The sequence below is a fragment of the Panthera onca genome, chromosome B1 (assembly GCF_046562875.1).
Source record: "Panthera onca isolate mPanOnc1 chromosome B1, mPanOnc1 haplotype 2, whole genome shotgun sequence".
Lineage (NCBI taxonomy): Eukaryota > Metazoa > Chordata > Mammalia > Carnivora > Felidae > Panthera > Panthera onca.
Window position 1 is genome coordinate 124,002,266 of NC_138342.1, and position 21,664 is coordinate 124,023,929.

At 41.9% G+C, this 21,664-nt stretch overlaps 1 protein-coding gene and 1 pseudogene across 2 annotated transcripts; both read left to right on the plus strand.

Annotated features, from left to right (window-relative positions):
- The first annotated feature begins 1,525 nt into the window (after nt 1–1,525).
- LSM6 (LSM6 homolog, U6 small nuclear RNA and mRNA degradation associated) lies at nt 1,526–16,123 on the plus strand. Of its 2 annotated transcripts, XM_060654039.2 has the most exons (5): nt 1,526–1,658; nt 3,316–3,405; nt 10,048–10,163; nt 13,772–13,885; nt 15,836–16,123. In XM_060654039.2, the coding sequence occupies exons 3-5, from the start codon at nt 10,070–10,072 to the stop codon at nt 15,868–15,870; spliced, it is 243 nt and encodes an 80-aa protein (XP_060510022.1). In that variant the 5' UTR covers nt 1,526–1,658; nt 3,316–3,405; nt 10,048–10,069; the 3' UTR covers nt 15,871–16,123. The 2 variants fall into 2 exon arrangements, with proteins under 2 accessions (XP_060510022.1, XP_060510023.1); XM_060654040.3 differs by lacking the exon at nt 3,316–3,405 and having other exon boundaries at nt 1,538–1,658.
- A 4,374-nt stretch (nt 16,124–20,497) lies between these two features.
- On the plus strand, nt 20,498–20,669 carry LOC132693513 (U2 spliceosomal RNA; annotated as a pseudogene).
- The last annotated feature ends 995 nt before the right edge of the window (nt 20,670–21,664 follow it).

Sequence of the window (21,664 nt, forward strand, 5' to 3'; positions counted from 1 at the left end):
TTTTCTAACATTATATTTTATACTGTAACAACTTCAAATACAGCCTTTTCAATGAATCTGTAATGCTTGGTTTTTACCCAAAGAGAGCTTTTAGAGAAGGATTATAAGGAAATCTTTCTTTTTAAATGTTTATTTATTTTTGAGAGAGAGAGAGAGAGAGAGAGCAAGCACAAGCTGGGGAGGGCCAGAAAGACAGGGAGACACAGAATCCGAAGCAGGCTCCAGGCTCCCAGTGCCGAGTGCCAAGCTTGGAGCTCTGAGCTGTCAGCACAGACAGAGCCTGAGGACAGGCTCAAACCCCCAGACTCCTCGATCATGACCTGAGTCAAAGTCTGATGTTTAACTGACTGAGCCACCCAAGCACCCCTAAGGAAATCTCTCTTTTCCATCAAATCACACCCAGTTGTTCTCTGTCGGCCATAGCAAAGAACCTATCTCTTTAACTAGGAGATATTTACAAGAGGGGAAACTCATTTTTATCATAGGAAAAAATTCTGCATCTTAGATCCATAACACTTAACAGGGTTAATCAAGAATCTTTTTAAAGAGACAGGTTTTTTGTTGTTGTTGTTGTTGTTGTTTATAGTGTTACGAATCATAAACAGAATTAAAGTATTAGTTTTCAGCTGATGAGGGCATGTGTGTAAGGAAACAAGGAATCAAGTCTTGGTATAACAGTTTTCTTTTTCTTTGCCCTTTCCATTAATAGCAAGAATATTGAGAATTCATGCAAAATTCCAAACCAAGTTCCCATAGTAGCACTTAAATAGTGTCTGCACACCATTTCCAATTAGAACTAGATTGTAATGTAACACAATTTATGCCATTATAATACGGAGTTACTTTAGTGATTTCGATTCTTTTTGTGGCAATTAACGTTGCCATGGAAACAATCTTTTGCTAATAATGACTTCATCTTCACACACTTAATCAAAACCCAAAAGTGGGGGAGCCTGGGTGGCTCAGTCGTTAAGCGGCCGACTTTGGCTCAGGTCATGATTTCGCGGTCCGCGGTCTGCGGTCCGTGAGTTCGAGCCCCGCCTCGGGCTCTGTGCTGACAGTGCAGAGCCTGGAGCCTGTTTCAGATTCTGTGTCTCCCTTTCTCTCTCTCTAACCCTCCCCCATTCATGCTCTGTCTCTCTCTGTCTCAAAAATAAATAAACGTTAAAAAAAAATTAAAAACCCAAAAGTGGATTTAAAGATTTGAGGCTGCCTGTTTTATTTATTCATTTGCATTAACTTAATTAAGGACCTTTCTGGGTACGCGTAGTCATTACGCTAGCAGTAATACTCAGTTTAGTATGACTTCAAACTATTTCTTGCATTTCTGCCTAAAAGAAATCCTGGCTGAAAGATCACTTCCAGTTTTCCCTTCTTAAGGGTGTTTGCTTTCTGTTAGAAGAGAGAGCACCAGCGCTTTCTACTTTGACCTCCAAAGCACCAACCTCGCCTTTAGGCAAAAGATTCTTAGATTTGCACGTTCCGGCGAAGTCCGGCCTTTTCGGTCCTCGCGGGCTGCCGTAGCCAAGAAAGGCAGCACTCTGTTCCCCAGAAAAGTGCCACCTGCGGCCGCAGTTTCACTTTCGGTTTCACCCGGGTGGTCCGCGGAGGCAAGCTAGTGGCGCTGCTGGAGAGGAGGTTTGGATCCCGGCCACCAGGTGAGCCAGGCGGCTGTGCGGGCGGTTCGAGGCCCCAGTGTTCGTTCGCCCCGGGCGGGTTTGGAGAGTAGCAACCCGGATCTGGGCCAGGACGGAGCGTGGATTCCGGGGCCTGCGGATGGCGGGTGCCCGCACGATGCCGCGCTCACGGTCTCCTCCACTCCTGGAAAGGCCAGGAAGTCAGGAGATCTGTGGTCGCCGGCCCTGAGACCCCCGCACCCCCGCCCCCGGCACCCCTCCGGGGGGCGTCTAGACCACGCAGGGATGAACGGTAGCTGCCTGGCCCCACCGAGTTGGCTTTCGAGACCAATCCTGGTGTAGAAGTTCCCGAGGGAACCCCGACATTAGCCTGCGGATTGGGCGAGAAAGCGGGCCCGGAATACACGGGCAGGCTTCGCTCGGTTCCCAGGGCTACACCGACCACGTCGGGATGGTTCCGCTGACACGCAGGAATTGAGAGCTGGACCAGCCCACCTTACCCAGTCCATCTTACCCAGTCCTCAGGTTTCGGATGTCCACAGTTGTATGGTGTTAAGTCCTATCACCAGGACTTTTGTGTATAGGTGTGCGCGCGCTCGCTCATAGCAGGTATTTTTAGAGTGTCTAGAATTAGGCTGATGCAGATAAGGTTGGTAGTAGTGACTTAGTGTGCCACCCACGCCTTAGTAATACAGGATTATTGAAAAATTGAAAACACATAAGAATATGGTAAAGGAAGTAATATTCACTGAAACCTTTCCGCCTGCCATTTATTTGTGTATTTTACTCTTGTATGTACTACTTTCTATTCGAGCTTCGACTCCCTATTTTATCAGTTAACAGTATATACAGTCGTCCACTTTCATTTAAAAGTTCTTTCTAAAAACTTCTAATTTTCTATCTTTTGATTGGCTGCCTATTCTGCCGTTGTGTAGGGCCCATAAATGCAGCCATTGCCTGACTGTGAGGCGTTTAGGGTGTTTGAGAAGTTTTGCTTCACTTAAAAGATTTTTTTTAATGTTTATTTATTTTTGAGAGGAAGAGACAGAGTGTGAGCCGGGGAGGGGCAGAGAGAGGGAGGGAGACACAGAATCCGAAGCAGGCTCCAGGCTCTGAGCTGTCAGCAAAGAGCTTGACGTGGGGCTCAAACCCGGGAACTGTGGATTATGACCTGAGCGGAAGTTGAGCGCTTAACCGGCTGAACCACCCAGGCGCCCTTTTGCTTCACTTTAGCATCCCAGGTAATACTTTGTTAAACTTAAAAAAACAAAAAACTGTATTTCAGATTATTTACTTGGACCAGATTCTGAGAAGTGAAATTATTACAATAGATGCTGTGTTCTACTAAGGTCTTTTTAGATCTTCATACCCTTTGCCAAATTGTTTTTCAGAAAAGTTTTAGTAGTTTACATCATTCATGTATGATAATGCCTGTTTTCACCAAAAGAGTGATAGCTCATAATACAGTTCTAATACATCAGCCTCTCTCTCTCTGTCTCTTTTGTGGTGGTATCTCACAATTCCAATTGCTTGAATTTTGTGCAGGAGTGTAAGAGGGTTATTTGGTGTGTGTGTGTGTAAATGTATTATTGGAGCAGAAGTCAGCATAGGCTGGACTGAGTGTTAGAGCAAGATGATCTCTTAAGTGATCATCTAGCATAACTTCCTTATTTTGCAGATGAGGAGCCTGGGGCCTTGAGAGGTGAAATGAGGAGTTATCCAAGGCATACAGCTAAATTAAGTAGCAGAGCTGGGATTAGTCTCCCAAGTGAGTACTCCTTATCCTGCATTGGGTGGTCTCTCACTAGACTGTGGCATATTTGGTATGAGAATTTTAAAAAAAGGTTTACATCACTTGGATTATTCTATCCTTTGAGAATTGTACCAAAGAACAAAGACTTAATCATCTGAGGGAACTGTAATACTGAAAAATGGGAAATTGACCATTTTCGTGACCAGGATTAGAAATCCATTATTTATAATGGCAGCCCCTTCAAGATTTACTTTTTAATTTTTTTTTTAATGTTTATTCATCTTAGAGAGAGAGCACACAAGTGGTGGGGGGGGGGGGGGTGGGCAGAGAAGAGAGAGAGGGACAGAGGATCCGAAGCAGGTTCTGTGCTGACAGTAGCAAGTCTGATGTGCAGCTCGAACTCACAGACTGAGATCATGACCTGAGCCACCCAGGTGCCCCCAAGACTTTTGACAGTTGTTTTCAGATTCTCTTTATGTCAGAATAAAGGATCTAATAAGTTGTATTTTGTACTCTATTATCTGGTTAGAATTGAGCTGTTCTCATTTATTATACCTTGAAGGTTTTTTAAAATTCTTTGTTGCTTTAAGACCAGTTGACATTTTGGGCCAAAAAATCCTGCGTTGTGGAGGGCTATCTTATGGTTTGTAGAACGTGAAGCAACGCCCCTGGCCTCCATCTACTAGATATCAATAGCACCACCCTTCTCCAGAATGTCTCCAGACATTTCTCAATGTCCCCACTTGCTTACAGGAATTACTTGGGGAACTTTATAAAAATGTGACAGTGCCCCTTGCTCGGGGAGTCTGATTAGCAGCAGGCTTCAGGAATCTGCATTTTAACAAGCATCTCTGTTGACTCCATGCAGTTGGTTCTTATGTAACACAGAAACATTTCAGTTTTCTTCATTCTTCTTTTATTTGATGGTCAGTAATAGAGTTATTACTGTGCTGTAGCTATTTAAGTGCAGAGATGACACCATGCTAGTTACTATAACCGTAGTTTGTGGGTCAGGGAGAAAGAGACAGGGATTTTCCTTGGCACTGACATTAAATGCCCCCCACAGGCTTGGCTAGTGAGCTTATGAACCAGGGATACTATTTTCCCTGCCTCTGAGAAGCTTAGAACCTACCATGGGAGACTGGTCAACAGGAAGACTACAGAACGGCCTGAGAAGTGGAAAGTGGTACCCTGAGGGCTGTGGTTCCTGGCTCACATGAGAGGGGTGAGGAAAGCAGCCCCCTACTGTGTGGGGAGGAGGGATTGGTATGAAGCCTTCAGAAGGGGGCCGGGTATGCCCCTGTCTCAAAAGAGAGATGTTTAGGGAGCTGCTCTCCGTGTCTGATGCCCTCTCCGTCCAGGGCTGTGTGTGTTTACTTGGGTTGTCATGTTGTGTTTCATTGTGATTTTTTTTTTTTTTTTTTTTTTTACTTTTCACGTTTTTTTCACCCGAAGCTGTCAGTGTGCTATGAGTAGGTGAAAGTTTACTGGTGAACATTGCCAAGAAACCAGGATTTGCATGGTTTGCAAATCTGCAAATCATCTGCTCAATAACGCAACTCTTGAAATCACATCAGATATCCTTCTGAACCTTTAACCATTGTATTTCTTCACAGGCTATTTGTCACTTGAGGCATTTTCCCTCCAGTGCTCCTACTCTCCACCCAGATCTCCACTTACATCTCCATGCACGTCTGTGGCCATGCTCCAGGCTTAGCAGGAGAATCTAGACATATTCAAAAGGGCAGCTTTGAAAGGGCTTAGGCTTTGGGACCAAAAGCCTTACCTCTGCTTACCACCTTGCAGGGTTACTGTGTGAATTGCTTGTGAATCTAACATACATAGTTGGATGAATAAAATTTGTTTTTTTCCCCCCATTCTTTTACCAAAAAAAAAAAAAAAAATCTCTGCAGGGCAGTTTGCAGATGTTCTTATACTGGACCTCTCATCTCAGTAGCTTCTGGCAGAAAATATACAGCCTTTGACTTAATAGCCATTTCTGAAAATAGGTCATTTAAAACAAGCCTGAGTAGGAGGCAGGGGAGGGAGAGAGCCAGAGAGGTGATTATGGCTTTAATTTTGAAGGGAGAAGTTTTATCAAGGTGACCCCTGCAGAAAGGAGGCCTTTTTCTTCTTATGTGTTTATGGTTCAAGAGGCTTTTCTCTCGCTTCAGAAATGGTCAGAACTGTTCCTTCTGCTGTAACCAATTTAAAAGATGAACACTTAAAATTACGTGAGCCAAGTGATGGGAAAAATTGTGATGTTGAGACCAATTTACTCACACAAAATGGATTTATGGGCCAGTCATTAAGTAACAGGGAGTACCCAGGAAGCCTAATGAAGATGAATGTAAAAGACATGGCCTCCTAAAGTGATGGATAAAATGTGTTTGAAGCAACCACCCTCTTTTCAAATAACTTTTAAAATGTGGTTTTTGTTTTTTTTTTTTTTTTTCCAAGAGATTCTGCAGAACTAAGATGTCCTGGAGAATAAATGCAAAGCTTGGTATTAGTCTTTCCTTTCATGTGGCTCACAGTCCTTTGAGGGAGAAAGGACTTGTATATAAAAAAGTAGAGAATATAAAAGAGAGTAGTGACAGATGATATCAAATCCCAACCAAATGGGAAACGCATCCTGCCAGAACGAAGTGAGCTGGTCACCTCCACTCTGCTGTGGAAGTTGCAGGTGGAGCTCATGTGAATCTCTCCTTAGAACCCCCTTGTGTTTCCCTCCACTGACACAGTGTTCCCCATACTTGCCAGTTCAGAAGAGTCTGCTGGGCATGTGCAAGCCGGTTCCAGGGTTCTTTCCCGCACCCGCCGAATCAGAATCCCGAAGTGAGCCAATTGATTGATGTTTAGGAAACTGACTTAGCGGCTGGAGCCCAAGCTCTTTTAGCCTGACTTGCCCTGCCTGCCAGAAATGTGGCCCTTCTCCCTTCTGCAGCTACATTTTGTCTTCCTTGCCTGTGTAGCATTTTCTCCTCAAACCCAAACACACAGTCTGCTGCCTTTGCCAAGATTTCTGTCCTTTCAGCCAGTGGACTCCTTTTCCTTCCCACTCAGTTCAGATGTCTCCCCCAGGAATCCTTTGACCCACCAAACCTGCGCTAAGCGAGCTTCTCTGTGTGCTGCTCCCTGCACAATTCTGTCCAAATACATTACAACTTTTTAAAAAAGTTCTCCATTGGCCTGTCCTTGTGCCAGCTCTGGAGCGCAAAGTCTGAGGGCCCAAGGCTATGTGTGTCTCATTCGTCTCACACCCCCAGCCTCTGCGCCTGACACTTGGGCGCTCACTTAGGCGCTGTACAAAAGTTAGAAGTGTTGAATGCCTTCAGGAAGAGATTGATGTTAATTGGAGTAAAAATGTGGCTTAATGGCAGAGGTGTGATCTTTGATGAGCTTAGAAGGAGATTATCTATGCTCTTCAAAAAGGTGAAGAAAGAAGATGAGTAACATTTTAAAAATAATTAATACCAGCAGTTGTCGAGGTTTGTAGTCTTTTTTTTTCTGTCATTAACTTAACTTTGGACAAGGTAGTTAATAATATTCCTGTCAACTAGATTTTCACGTGACAATGCATCGTAGTGTTTTTTTTTAACACAAGATAAACAGCTAGTTTCATCTCAAGTCTTGTACCTAGAAAGTGCCATAATGGGATTTCCCATCTAATAGGAAATGAGCCTGACTCATGAGTTGAGTCTCTATCAGGCCTTTGGGGTTAATAGTCTCTCTGGCCTGTTCAACCACAAAACAGCACGTATTCAGGACATAAATGAGGCAGTTTATAGACGAATGGGAAGATTAGTTTGTTTTTACTAAACCCATCAAGAGTACTGAATCTGTTACAAGGTTTACTTTGTAATATTTTTTCTTGTGTTCAAAACAACATAAAATTGTTGTGTGGTCTGAGTCTTGAATGAATAGTGATTGTACTGAATAGCGGTTGTAATTCCACTTATCTGTTGAGACTGTAGCTACAAAAATAAACTGGCAATCCAGTGGAAAAGTTAAATTAAAATTTCCTGAATAAAATAATTAGCTGATCACGTTTTTAAAGTCTTTCAAGTCTTGGGGAGATGGAGTAGGGAATGGTCCAAATAACAGCTCCAAATTCAAGAATACTTTGTGAAATTTGCATTTTCTTTTGTTTAACTTAGGATGTTGATTTTCATGGTTACAGAAAATTATTTTACTGAAATTATACTCCCTTTGCTTACTCACACTCTTTGAACAAGAGTTTAAATTCTTCTAGATTCTAAGTTTTTTAAGGTCAGAACCTGTGTGAATGAGATGTTTGTGAATTTCTTTGAAAATATGTGCAGACAGACACGTGTTTGTTGAAGAAATGAAAAGCCGACAACCTAGCATTCTACCTTACCCAAACTGCTGAGCCAGCACAGATTCACTTTGAGAAGATCTGCAAACAATGTTCCTAACCCTGAATTCAGGTCATTGAGTGAACAGATTTGGAGTGAAATAAGCTGGGCTGTTTCTGGAAGAATGTGTTACGAAAATGTTGATTGAAAACAATTTGAGTTTTTGAGCAGAATCCTTCAAATATTGTATCCATACTGATTTTTAAGTGTCAATACTATATGGCTACTAAAGAATAGCTTCATTTGACTGAAACAGAAAAATTAATTTTCAAATTCCTTTTGCTATCAGTTTTTGCTTAAGTAACCACAGTTTTGTTACATTGGTTTACCAGAATATTTTGAGCCAGATAACTGTTATATAACAAGATGGGTTTTGAAAGGAGTCTTTGGCAACTATGTATGTTTGATCTGGGTATATAATACTCTGTATTTCAGAGTCCTATTCTTGAATAAGACTTTTTCTTACTAAAAGGCAGCGTATGGAATGGGAGAAGATACTTGCAAGAGACATATCTGATAAAGGGTTTAGTATCCAAAATATACATAAAAAAAACTTCTAAAACTCAACACCCAAAAAACAAGTAATCCAATTAAAAAATGGGCAGAAGACATGAACAGGCATTTCTCCCAAGAAGACATACAGCTGGCCAACAGACACATGAAAAGGTGCTCATCACTGATCATCAAGGAAATGCAAATCAAAACCACAATGAGATAATCATGTCACACCTATCAGAATGACTAAAATCCACAGTGCAAGAAACAACAGGTGTTGGCAAAGGATGTGGAGAAAAAGGAACCCTATTGCGCTTTTGATGGGAATGCAAACTGGTACAGCCACTCTGGAGAACAGTATGGAGGTTCCTCGAAAGTTAAAAATTGAACTACCCTATGAAAGTATTTACCAAAGAATATGAAAACATTAATTCAAAGGGATACATGCACCCCAGATTTTATTTATAGCAGCATTATTTACAGTAGCCAAATTTTGGAAGCAGCCCAAGTGTCCATCAGCTGATGAATGGGTAAAGAAGAAGTGGTGTATATATACAGTGGAATATCATTCAGCTATAAAAAGAATGAAATCTTGCCATTTGTAATGACATGGATGGAGCTAGGGAGTATTAGTGATGCAAAAGTGAAATAAGCCAGTTGGAGAAAGACAAATACCATATGATTTCACTCATATGTAGAATTTAAGAAACAAAGGGAAGAGAAGAGAGAGACAAACCAAGAAACAGACTCTTAACTGTAGAGAACAAATGGATGGTTACCAGAGGGGAGGTGGGTGGGGGGATGGGTGAAATAAATGATGGGGATTAAGGAGTACTCTTGTGATGAGCACCAGGTGAATAAAATAAAAATTGAAAAAAGATAATTACATAGAGTATATATATTATAATAGAGGAAATCAAAATCTCTGGCTGCATTAGCAACTTTCAGGAGGCTATATAAGGTTATGATTAAGAGCATGGGCTGGTCATCCACTTACTAGCCATGTGCCAGAACAGGACCTCTGTGTCTTTTTCTTCATCTGTAAAACGAAGATTAAAAACAATACCTGCCCCATAAGGTAGTGAGGTTTAAGTGGATTAATACATAAAAGCGCTTAGGTAAGTGCTGACATACAGTACACTCAAATACTAGCTCTCAATTATGATTATAATTATTTTGAGAAACGCTGTTTTGGCATCAGTCATTTGTAAATATGTCTACATCATATAACATAGACTTTAAAATATGACTGATTTGAGCTTGAATGTCGGTTCCATCACATTTGGGGGGCAAATTATTTCAACTTTTTGAGCTGTTATTTTCATTAGCAAAATGGAGGTATTAAGACATTCTTCCCAGGGTTCCTACAAAGATCAAATGCGATAGTGTTTATAAGGATCTTAGCAGAGTGCTCAGTATAGAGAAAGCATTCAGCAAATGATGGAGGTGGCCGTGGCTGTAATGCATATACTGACTGTGTGTGAGACAGTAGTGACAAGCGATTAAGAATAGGGGCTCTATTCATACAGGGGGCTGTGGTGAAGCTGTGTCATAGGGTCGCTATGGGTTACCTGAGTGAGATAATGCATTCGTTTAGTATTTCGCTGTACGTACTGGAAACGTGTCAGCTGCCCTGTTGTGATAGCAGTAGTGAATGATGTTGAGTCTTCATCTGTGGTCCTTTGATACTTGACTTCCTGCAGATACGTTAAAGGTTTCCAGGCTTTTTGTTGTTGTTGTTGAATAATTAACTTTTACCTTCACTTTTATTACCCCCTTTCAGATTTTTGATCAGGATTGTTACAATGAGTCTACGGAAACAAACCCCGAGTGACTTCTTAAAGCAAATCATTGGACGACCGGTTGTGGTAAAATTGAATTCTGGAGTGGATTATCGAGGTAATGTTTTCATGCTTCATCCTCACTGGTGCAACTAAATAAGTAAATATGACTTAACTGGTTTTTATTAATGTCTTAAACATATCCAGGAGACCAAAAAAGTATGGGTTCTCCGTAGTTTTTATGCCTATTTCTTTTCTACCCCTGAGATAGTTCCTTTTGGAGACAGTGCAGGTAGCAGAGTGTGTGCTTCTGACTTCCATTGTGATTTGTGTGACTGCTGTCTCCTGTCTGTGCTTTGAGACTGTGTGTGCCTAAGCTCCCTGGTAAGAGCCAGGGTTCTCAGTCACCTGGGGCATAAATAACCAGGTACAGAAGAACACCTTAGCCCAGCAGCATTCATTTTTGCCAAAGTATTCACGAATGACAAGCAGCTGTTTAGACAGTATCATTTTACAACATGAACTTCCCACTCTTACAATATGCTTGGACTCCAGATACACCTTTCTTTTCTTTTAGAGAATGCTCTTTTTAAGAGGCTGTGACACTACTGAAATTAACTTTGTGGGGGAAAAATGGTATCACACATGCCATTTTTTTTTTTAATTTTTTTTTTTTAATGTTTATTTATTATTGAGACAGAGAGAGACAGAGCATGAACAGGGGAGGGTCAGAGAGAGAGGGAGACACAGAATCTGAAGCAGGCTCCAGGCTCTGAGCTGTCTGCACAGAGCCCGACGCGGGGCTCGAATTCATGGATCGTGAGATCATGACCTGAGCCGAAGTTGGACGCTTAACCAACTGAGCCACCCAGGCGCCCCTCACATGCCATTTTTAAAAGTTACTAAATTCCTAATCTTCCAAAATTTAAGTATGTTTAATTACCTGGAATATTTCACGGGTGCAGATAATGAATTCATTAGCAGAGTAAAGCCTTTTGTCTCTTTTCTGAATGATGATAGTAATCTTGAATTTTTTCCTCTTTCCACACATGCAAATTTAATATTACTGAGAACTTACTGTGTGTCCATTATGTGCTAATCATTTCAATTTCCAATTTATCTTCACGTAAATCCTTTGAGATCCCTGTTTATCCCCATCTAGTAAGGGAGGAGCTAGGACTCCCAACTCAAGCTTAACTTAAAAGCCTTGTTAAGAAATCACTCTACTGTTTTTGTACGGCTTTAGTTTCTTGATATCAACAACATACCTCCAGTTTAGTTTGATTTTTGTAGTAGAACTAATGGATTTATACTGAATACTGAGATAGAAAGTCTCTATGTACCGCTTTACACCCATAAACTTTTGATGAGCCCAGAGGAGATACCAGACTTCTAGAGATTTGAACATATTCGCCAGTCATTTAGGGTAGGGACGGTATGTTCACTATCTTCTCAGAATCCACTTCATTGGGGAGATTAGCCAGCCTAGCCTGACTTTTTTTTCCTCTATCCTCATATTTTTTGAATATGTATTTCAAAAAATACATATTCAATTTTTTGAATTTGTAAAGGTAGTATATGTGTTTTTCCTTTTTTCTTTTTTTTTTTTTTTTTTTTTTAAGCAAGTTCAAAGCAAATAATGAAGAAAAGTATATAGAAGAAAGCAGTCGCTCCAAATTTTCCATTGAGATCATCAGGCTTACCAATTGGGACCTGTGTCCATATAAGCATAATTTTATATAAATGGAATCATCTGTACATACGCCCTTATTTTCTTTTTTTACATTAAAAAAAATGCATTCAGTTCTCTGACACTACAGAATGTTTAATGCTGCATAGGAGTACCTTGTGTGGATGTGCCACCACTTTGTTTTTGTTTTTAACTAGTTTCCTGTTAATGGACATGTAGGTATTTACCGAGTTTTTGCTATTTTAAGTAAACAACTCCGCTTCTTTGACATGTATTTTGAACACTTGTCCAAGTATTTCTTTAGAAGAAATCCTCTGGGCTAGGATTTCTGTGTTAATGAGCTTGCCAAGTGGCCCTCTAGTCGGGGCAGATGGGTTTATTCTTCTCTGTGTTCTCACCAACCCTTGTATTAGCCTTGTTTTCAACTTTTCCATTCTAATTGGCAACAAGTAATAGTTTCGTTTTGTTTCTGTTTCTTTGTTTACTAGTGAAGCTGAACCGCCTTTCACATGGCTAGTAACCATAATGATTGAATTAAAAAACCCAGCTCTCTGTAACAATTTCTCTTGAAGTTTAAAGAAAACTTTGTTTCTTCTGTTATTCATAGTAGTTTATCCCTTAGAGAAGGGAGGGGGTTACAATTACAACCTCCTGGAATCTTTTTCGTAAAACAACCTTTGCCAGGAGAAGGGATATTTTTATTAGTGAATATTTCATTTTGGAATGCCTTTAGTTAAGTTTAAAATAGATTTGCATATCATGTTTCAGAAGTTTCTTGCCCGTTTAGGATTATGGTTTTGATGTAGAATGATACAGCAGGAAATAAACTACAAAGTTACATCCTAAACTTTCTTTTGATAGGAAATAATTGTTAGTAATTGTCCATAATCTATTCTGGTTCTCTGAAAGTGTGCAGCTTCTAGCAGAATTCCGTTAGGTTAACGTCTTGTGTTCTCATGACACACACAATTGGGAAAAGAAACTTTTTGTTTAGAGGAAAATGGGGGCAGAGGCAGAGTGAGGAGCATATTAACGAAGTGGAGGCCAAATGAAGCCATCGACTTGACTAATTGAATCAAGTTTGTACTGTTTGTTTTCACTTAATTTTTTTTTCTAGAAAATACCACTTTAAGTTAGAGACCCGGACTTAGAGGCTTATATATTTTCACCTTTTGGAAAAAACAAAAAACAAAACAAACAAACAAACAAAAAACTTGCCCTGATATATATATATATATATATATCAGGGCAAGTTTTGTACAATTTATGCCATTTTAACACAATTAAAAAGATTCACTCAAACAGCTTTTCCTTAAAAGCTCCTCAGAACGTCTTGGGCCACTTTTCTATATTAGTCTGGATTTGAAAATATTCTAACTGTGACAAAACAGAAAGGGATGTGTTATAATGCAATATGTTGCCCTCTCTTCTCAAGCTGCTCTTCACTGTGAGTCACAGCTTTAAGATGTGCCTTCAGGAGCACCTGCTGTCTCCTCTTCTATTATTTTAACAGATTGCGGAGACTTCCTCTTAACCCTGGAGTACATTCATCTGCTGCAGTAGATGTTGCGAAAGAATGCAATAAATCTGCCAGACCCATATTTCACTTAGTGGCTGAAGTAAGAAATGCCACTGGAAGCAAGGAGTCTTGGCCAGTGGTCATTTGTTCCTGCATAATTGCCCACTCCTGATTTTAGCTTTCAAAGGATGGTGTCTTATTTGGAACATGCTTGTTCTGTTATTTTTGGGGAGGCTTTAGAACTTGCTGTTGTTATCACACATATCACGAAGCAAGTGATAGTTTGATGTTTTCCCTCTTAGCAGTGGGTATATGACTGCTTTCACACTGTATGCTTCTTAGCCTTCCTTCACAGTGGCACAAAATGAACCGATCTGAGTTTCATTTACAGTGTGAATTTTTATATTAAGCATGTAAGAGCTAACAAATAAAGAGATTGTCAGCTCTAAGGTATACCCTGTAATTTTCAACTCTGACTTGCTTTAAGTATCTTCTCTTTGACTAAATCTGCCTCCAGGGGTCCTGGCTTGCCTGGATGGCTACATGAATATAGCCTTGGAGCAGACGGAAGAATATGTAAATGGACAGCTGAAGAATAAGTACGGGGATGCATTTATCCGTGGAAACAATGGTAATATTCTCTCACTGTACAGTTGTGTAACATCCAAAATAAGCCTTTTTGTTTATAATCAGGATCCCCAGCAGATTTTCTACATAATTCAAAAGTTTAGTTTTAGTTTTGCCTTGTTAATTTTTAACTTCTTATATCTCGGATCTTCACTGTGACCATTTTTTTTAAGATGCCTCCTGGAGTTTTAGAATAGGCATTCTCACCTTCCCTCTCTTTACTAATGAAGAACCGAGGGGCATTAGTATACTGACCCAGAACCCGGTACTTTTGAATACAGTTGATTCTATTCCCCCAACACCGCCTCTCACAGTGGCAGTTGGAGCCAAAACGATGGCCCCTGTTTCCCCGCTGTCTTTGGTTTGCATCATTTGGCAGTCAGCTTGTCCTGTGTGTCCTTTTCTGTCTTAAACATTCAAATGCCTGTTGTGGACATTTGCATCCTTTAGTTTGGCAAGAAAAAAAAAAATGACAAAATAGGAAATAGGGTTCTAAAGTTACTCTGCTAGTATATTGCTATGATTATTACAGTTACTTTTAAGTACCTTGTTTTAAACAATTATCATTAGAATCGTATTTGAGTTTCTCAGGGGGAAGGGAGAGACATCAAAACCGTGGTAACTGCCCTTCGACCCATCCCCACTCTTTGGTCCCATCCCTCAAATGGAGTTCAGGTTTTTTATGGACGTGCATTCTTTGGTTCTGGGTAATTTCTTCATCCGCCTTTCCAGCTGTATCTCTGCTCTGAACTAAGTATCCTGACTTACTGTAGGTGTTCTGTCTCCTGTTCTTACAGTACCACATTTTCTCACGTCCTCTCTTTTTTTTTTACATCTTTTGCTGGCTTTTTAGTCTTCCCAACATGGAAAATTTCCTCTCTTTTTTTTTTATATTATTCTTATTTTACTCCCTCCATTTACTAGAAATGTTATGCTCTCTCCCCATCTCCAGACAGCTGATAGCAGTAGCCGCCTGTGAGTGGTGACAGGCTAGATCCTGTCACATGCACACCACATCTAGCGCTTGTCCAGTTTCCCAGGCGTGTTTTTGCTGTCATTCTGATGATTCCCGTCATGTAACTTTTTCCACGATGTAATCAGCAGTAGTTCTCTTTAGCCGCCCCCCCCCCCCGAGATTTACATCTTTGTCTCTTAAAGAGGATCCCCACTTACTTGTTTAATTTGTGCTGCGTTCTTTGGTCAAAATGCCTTTTAATGTCACTTTGAGGAGCCGTGTCGGAGTCTGAGTAGGCAGGGGGGTAGGGGGTGGGAAGAACACCTCCGGTGAAAGCCTGACCAGAGTCCCCTAGTTCTCACATTTCGTCTTGTTCTCATGGACTACCACATACCCTGAAGGGTCCGGTTTGGGTGTTCACAAGAGGACTAGGTGAGCAAAACTTTGGGTAACACCAAAGGTTGATATTTTAAAAGGGAACTCAGAATAAAACTTTTAGTATTTTAAAAACAAGAACAGAAGCAAAACAAAACAAAAAAACCCCACAAAAACTCCTCAGCCCTTGTTTATCGCGTTGTAATTAAAGAATAGTAAACAGCAAGTTTAGAGTTTTTATTGGAGAGATGGATGGAAATGTTTTTTATTGTTAATCTGAAGTCTCCCCTGGTGGCTTTACTGATTTGCTTTCCTACCAGCATAATAAATCTGTAATTATAAAACATTCTTAGATTCCAGGGATTTTCACATCCCTTCTGTTTTGTTCTCCTGGTCTCAGTTTGCAGTCACATGTACAGCCAGCACTAGAACACAGGCCTGTAACACATCAGACGCACGTCTAGATTCATGAAATTAGTTTTTCAGTCCTAGACGTTATCGTGTCGTATGAAAATTCCCTTTAAATTTGCAGAGATGTTAGGCCAACATCTATTTGCTTTTAGAACTTGCTGTTGTGAGACTTAAGCACAGGTTTTTTTCAACATATTTATTTTTTCTTTTCAGTATTGTATATAAGTACACAGAAGAGAAGGATGTGAAGACGCCAGGAGTACAATACTTTTCATACTGGGGTATATTTTTTTATGAGATTTTTGGGGGGTTCCTTTGTGACTTCCACTTGTCCCATTTCATAATAGTTGGTGATTTTTCACTGACCTGCGAGGAAGAGAAATGTACAGAATTGTGATAATGTAATTGCGACGCGTTCCTTCCTATTTAAGTTTCAGTCGTTTCCTTTTACCTCTGTGTCAGTGTGCAGAAAGCAAAAGAATAAAAAAAGAAAGAAAAGCTGTTTCCCTGTACGTGATTTCAACCCAAGGCTGCAGCGGTGTCATATGCTCTGATTGCTTTACTTACTTGTCTGATGAAAGGATGCATGCGGCGGTAATTAAAACATTTTAGAGACGTCCTTCTTTAGCCCATCGCCTTCGATTTGCCACACAAAATGCGTGAGTGGAAATGTTCGACAGAGGCCTCCGGTTTCAGTCTGAGGCTGAGCAGGGTTTGTGAGGTCAGAAGTTCAGCCTTTGATTCTGTCACCTGGATAGAAAGTGGAGCTGGGGATCCGCAACAGCAGTGGGAATCTGAATGGGGTTGCGGGGGAGACCCAAACTCCAGTTAGCAAAAAGCATCCCAGTTAAGCCAGGTCTGTCTGCAGTCACCTTGCACCTCCTGTGCAGTTAGACTGGTTAGGTTTTCTTGCCTTCTTTCAGGAGCATTGGCATCAGTGTCCTTCTCTAATTTTTATGAAACACAGCAGGGGAGGAGCCAGTCACGTACATATGTCTGTCTGGCAGTGGTTTCCATTAAAGCAAAGCCTGGAGTTTGTAAACTTACTCAGGTTCCAGTTGCTTCACCGTGATTGGGGGAGAATTTCTCCTCACCCCCGCTGGGGAGGGGCTCCTGGGAAGCCTTTCTCTCAGATCCAAGCTGTGTGGGAGTGTGATGTTGTCCAGGAGCAGAGCACCAAGCATTCACGTTGCTTGGCACAAGGCAGCCCCCTCTGCATTATGTGACTCCCGCTGAGAGGGTTTTCACAGTTTATTAATGAGATTTCCACAACCCCGCTTTATTCTCTGAGCAGTTTATGCGGTCTCTAGGAACAACACATGTATCTGGGCACTGAGGTTGAATGAATACCAGACAATTGTGTGGACGTTGTATTGGCCTTCCTCCTCTCTCCCTCCCCAAGCTGAACAGCATTCCTGTTCCAGGAGCCAGTCGTGTGATTTCAGACAATTGCCTGGTTGAAGGATGTTGTGGGGGGCAGGAGAGGGAAGGAGGGAGGAAAGGGGTGGTGCCAGTTCCGGGGAAGTATATGTGGCATTTTGTCTTGCTTTATTTTAAAGATCAGAGTAATTGGAAACAATTATTTTTTAATAACTGAGGAAAGGTGAACAGGAACATTTCACAGGGTTTTACTGTGTGCACACCAAAAAGAAAACACTTTATGCTATGCTTCAATAATTTATCACTTCTTGACAGGGGCTTGAAAGGGTTCAGTCAGTAAGTACAAATCACCAGGACAACTTTTTTTTTTTTTTTTTCCCCAAGTGGTGTATCAATCATAAACAACCCCCAGATCTCGGTGGTTTGAAACAACAAATGATGCTCACTCATGCTCCACGTCCACAGGGGCCAGCCGGTGGGATTCCCGCTCATCGTGGTCACCTGGGGGCTCTGACTCTTGTTTCTACCATCTCGGTGGGACTGAGGTTCGGTGCTACAGGGGAGGGGCATAAGCAATCATACCAGCTCTTAAATGCTTTCACCGGTGGTGACCCTCCCCCCCCCCCCCCCCCCCCCCGCCCCTTCCCGTCACTTTCCCTCCATCTTGTTAGCCAAAGCAAGTAACATGGTCATGGTTTACTCTCAGTTTCCTGGAAAGTGTAATTTTTGTTTTACAGACCCAGGAGAGAAAACCGGAAATGTTGGTGAGCAATGGCAGTATTTACCACAGTGTGAGTGTTAGGATTCTCCAGAGAGTCAGAACTAATAGGTTGTGTATGTAGATGTGTGTGTGTATAGATATATACACATACGCAGAGAAAGAGAGTTACTTTAAAGAATTGGCTCATGTGATTGTGGGGACTGACAAACCCAAAATTCACAGGGTTGGCTTTTAGGCTGGGGACCTGGAGAAGAGCTGCACCAGAGACAGTCTGCTGGCAGATTCCCCTTCTGGGGGAGGTCAGTCCTTTTCTGTTAAGGTCTTCAGCCAATTGGATGACACCCACCCACATTATGGAAGGTAATCTGCTTTACTCAAAGTCTACTGATTTAAATGCATCTCATCTAAAAAACACCTTCACAAAAACATTTAGAATGTTTGACCAAATATCTCGGTACCATGGCCTAGCCCAGTTGACACATGAAATCAACTATCACAGCATATTAACTGTACCCTTTGCATTATAAATCTCTCTCACAGAAACGAAGTATACCCAAATCCCAAACTGCATAGTCTCAAATTTTATTGCTCATGAAAAAAGAATCCTTTGTCTGCAAATAGTGCGATTGAGGAACCTGTGTTCCTGGGGCTTTCACTACCTCTTCGTTAGATTCCAAAGAGAACTAGTGATTGGTTCCTTCCATGGTTTCAGAAGCTGGGTCTGGATAGATTGCTCTGGTTTTGTGGTTGCAGGACAACTTAGAAATTCCCAGCTAACATGTTCCTGAACTTAAAACAAAAATGCAGAAGGTGAGAACAACCTTCACATAGAGCAGGTAAGCATTACCTCAAGCCACATATTGTGGGGAGATGGGCTTGGAGTCTTTCGCGTGCATCAGAACCGTGCTCTGTAAACCATTTCAGAGGCACAGGGGTATACTCCTCTAACACCAGTGGACCCTTACCACTTTTTGTATGTTAGGTTTGTGTGGCGCTCACTTTCCAGTGTATTTGGAAGTATTTACAAGCACAAATCTATCCCGAGAGGGTGAATGTGCCGTCCATCTCGTTCAAAGATGGCCTGTTAGTAGGACCTCATGTTGGAGCGCGGCAGAGCGCTTCACACCCTCTGGCGGATCTCTAAGATGCTGGGACTGCCCCAGTAGAGCACCCGCAAGGGGGCCAAGCCCCGTCTGGATTTCATTAGCCACCTGAGCTGAGCCCCACAGTCTCCCGTTGTGGTCACTGAACAAGGCAGTCCCCTTTTTTCCAGACGTGGAGCCCTGAAGCAAAGAAGTAAAGTGACTTGCCCCGGGTCACTCGGGGAGTCGCTGCCACCAGAGTAGCAGTTCCCACTGCTATTTGATCGGGGTCTTAAATGTCAAACTCCTGTCCGTTGATTCCGTCCAGTGTGCATGGAATCAATAAATCAGTTTTCTCTTCATCCTCCCGGTAATCTAAATAGGAAGGTCCCGAGGTGTGCTCATGGACTGCTGTCCTCTGCATTCAGAGATGGGATGGCTGACAGTGATTTGTTGTCACTCTTGCCCAGGTATGACAGGAAAGATCAGTAGGCAGCCAGCAGCCCTTTACACACGGGCCCAGGTGAAACCCGCCCCTTGGCTGGTGTCTGCAGTTTGCAGAGTCTTGCTTTTCTTGAGATGCCTGTCTCTTAGAATTTGTTTTTCTCTCTGGAGTGTCCCTGTTCCTAATGACTACATGACAGGCTGTTTGCCAGCAGCCCTCCGCTGTGTCTTCATGTTAGAAGCCGCATCGTCAGGCGCAGGACATACATAAGAGAGATGGCGACAGGCTGTGTGTGACCTCAGTCACCCTTCCCTCCCTGGCGCAGTTCTGGCTGGATCCGTTGTCCTGTGTCCCAGGCTCATTTGCTCAGGTGTCTAATAAAGACAAATAATTTGGTGCCGTGTCAAGAGTGAGGCCTTCTAGGCCACCCGACCACCCTCCCTGGAACCCATCACTGTCCTTAAGTGTACTTAGCACACACATGTCACCCCCACCACCCCATGACACCCCTCTGTGCCCTGACCCCGAGCACATGTGAGGCTTACTTAAAATCCAACAAGGTTACATCGTGTTTCACATTAAATATGTTTTGTTTGATACGCTTACTCAGGACGTCACTTTTGCTGTTCGTATCATTATTCAGTTTATTATAAAAAATTTTTTTAAATCATTTTTTTTAAAGTTCTTTTATTGAAACTGATCACTTTGGAAACTGTGAGGACAAAGTCCAGGATGATCACGAGATGTAATAGGCCTTGATCAAAATGCCGTATTGTTTCAGAAGAAAAGAGAAATATCTATGTAAAGAAATATTAAAATAGAGGGTGAAGGAGAATAGGCACCTTCCCCCCCACCCCCGACCAGTTAGAAATGTTTCCCTCAAGGGGGCACCTGGGTGGCTCAGTCAGTTAAGCATCTGACTTCAGCTCAGGTCATAATATCGTGGTTCGTGGGTTTGAGCCCCACATCGGGCTCTGTGCTGACAGCTCCGAGCCTGGAGCCTGCTTCGGATTCTGTGTCTCCCTCTCTCTCTGCCCCTCCCCTGCTCGTGCTCTTTCTCTCTCTCAAAAATAAATAAAAACACTAAATTTTTTTTTTTCTTCTTAAAAGAAGAAATGTTTCCCACATGGATTGGTTTCGCCTGGTCAGGGAAATGAAAGTGTTGTTTTAACCAAAAGGGAAACCAGGTTAAATAATCAAGCAATCAGACAATTTAAGGACCCTTCTCTTCATTAAAAACCATTGCAATCACTTCTCGGCCTTTTGGCTAAGATCAAGTGTAAAAACCATTGCAAACTTTTAATAAGCTTGCTTTTTTAATTGTCATTCATTTTCCTTTAGTGAATGAAACTTCCCCAAAGCCAACACGTTTTCTTCTTCCTTCCCCATCTTTCTTCTGTTTTATGGGAAAGAAACCACTTGTCAGACTCCATAGTTCCCAAATTATGGGACACCACCCCTTCCAAATTATACAGGCATCATTTCTCTCAAAGTTGCCCTGATTCTGAATTCATGTCAGTTTATTATTCTAACAAGCTGACCCTTCCTCAAAACTTCTGTGTGGAGGTGAAGGGGGTGTGTTAAAGTCACTGTTGAATTTCAGTGGAAGCAGGACCCCTACCAAGTCAGTGACTCCTCGGAGGGCTGGAGGAAGGAACATCACTGAGCTAGGTGCTTTGGGAATTTAACGAAACGTGAAGGAAGAGAGATTCCCCTCTGCCTCGTCGAGTAAGAGACACATTACTCCAGATTAAATTGGAAACAGGATACAAGTTAACTTTAGAGCCATTGTAGACTGGAAGCTCCCTGAGGGTAAGGCTGTGTTTCGGCGTTTTGTCTCCAACGGCTGAAGGTGTGTGGTACATTGGTCCTCAGTTTGCTGTCTTCCTGCTGACAACTGCACAGAAACTCAATCTTGATGCCCTTGAATAATTTACCTCTGTCTTTGGCAAGCATTTTTGCTTCCAGATGGAAATACTCTCACCCTCAGTATCAGGCCCATTATTATTACTTGAAAGTTTCGAAACACTGGCAAGGAGGCAAGTTACAGTGCAATGGGGACCTTAACATCCGCGGGAGGTTCATCCTGCCACAAAGAGACCATCTGACGCATCTTGACTTGCCCTGCTGATGGTTCCATTGCTTAGAAGTTAGAAGACATACCAGGGAAGGCTGATACTGGACCCGTAAGGAGGAAAGGCACCAACAGGGAAGTGATGGGAAATTGGAGGAGAAATGACTTTGCCACCCTGGTATGTGTACCACGGAATAAAATAAATGTTGAATGTAGTCAGACACATCTCCCGGCCTTTATGAAAGTAGATGTCAAAAAGTTCAGAGAAAATGTCACCTGTGGGAAGAGACTCTAGACATTTAGAAACCTTTTATTTTTTATTTTTTTAAGTGTATTTATT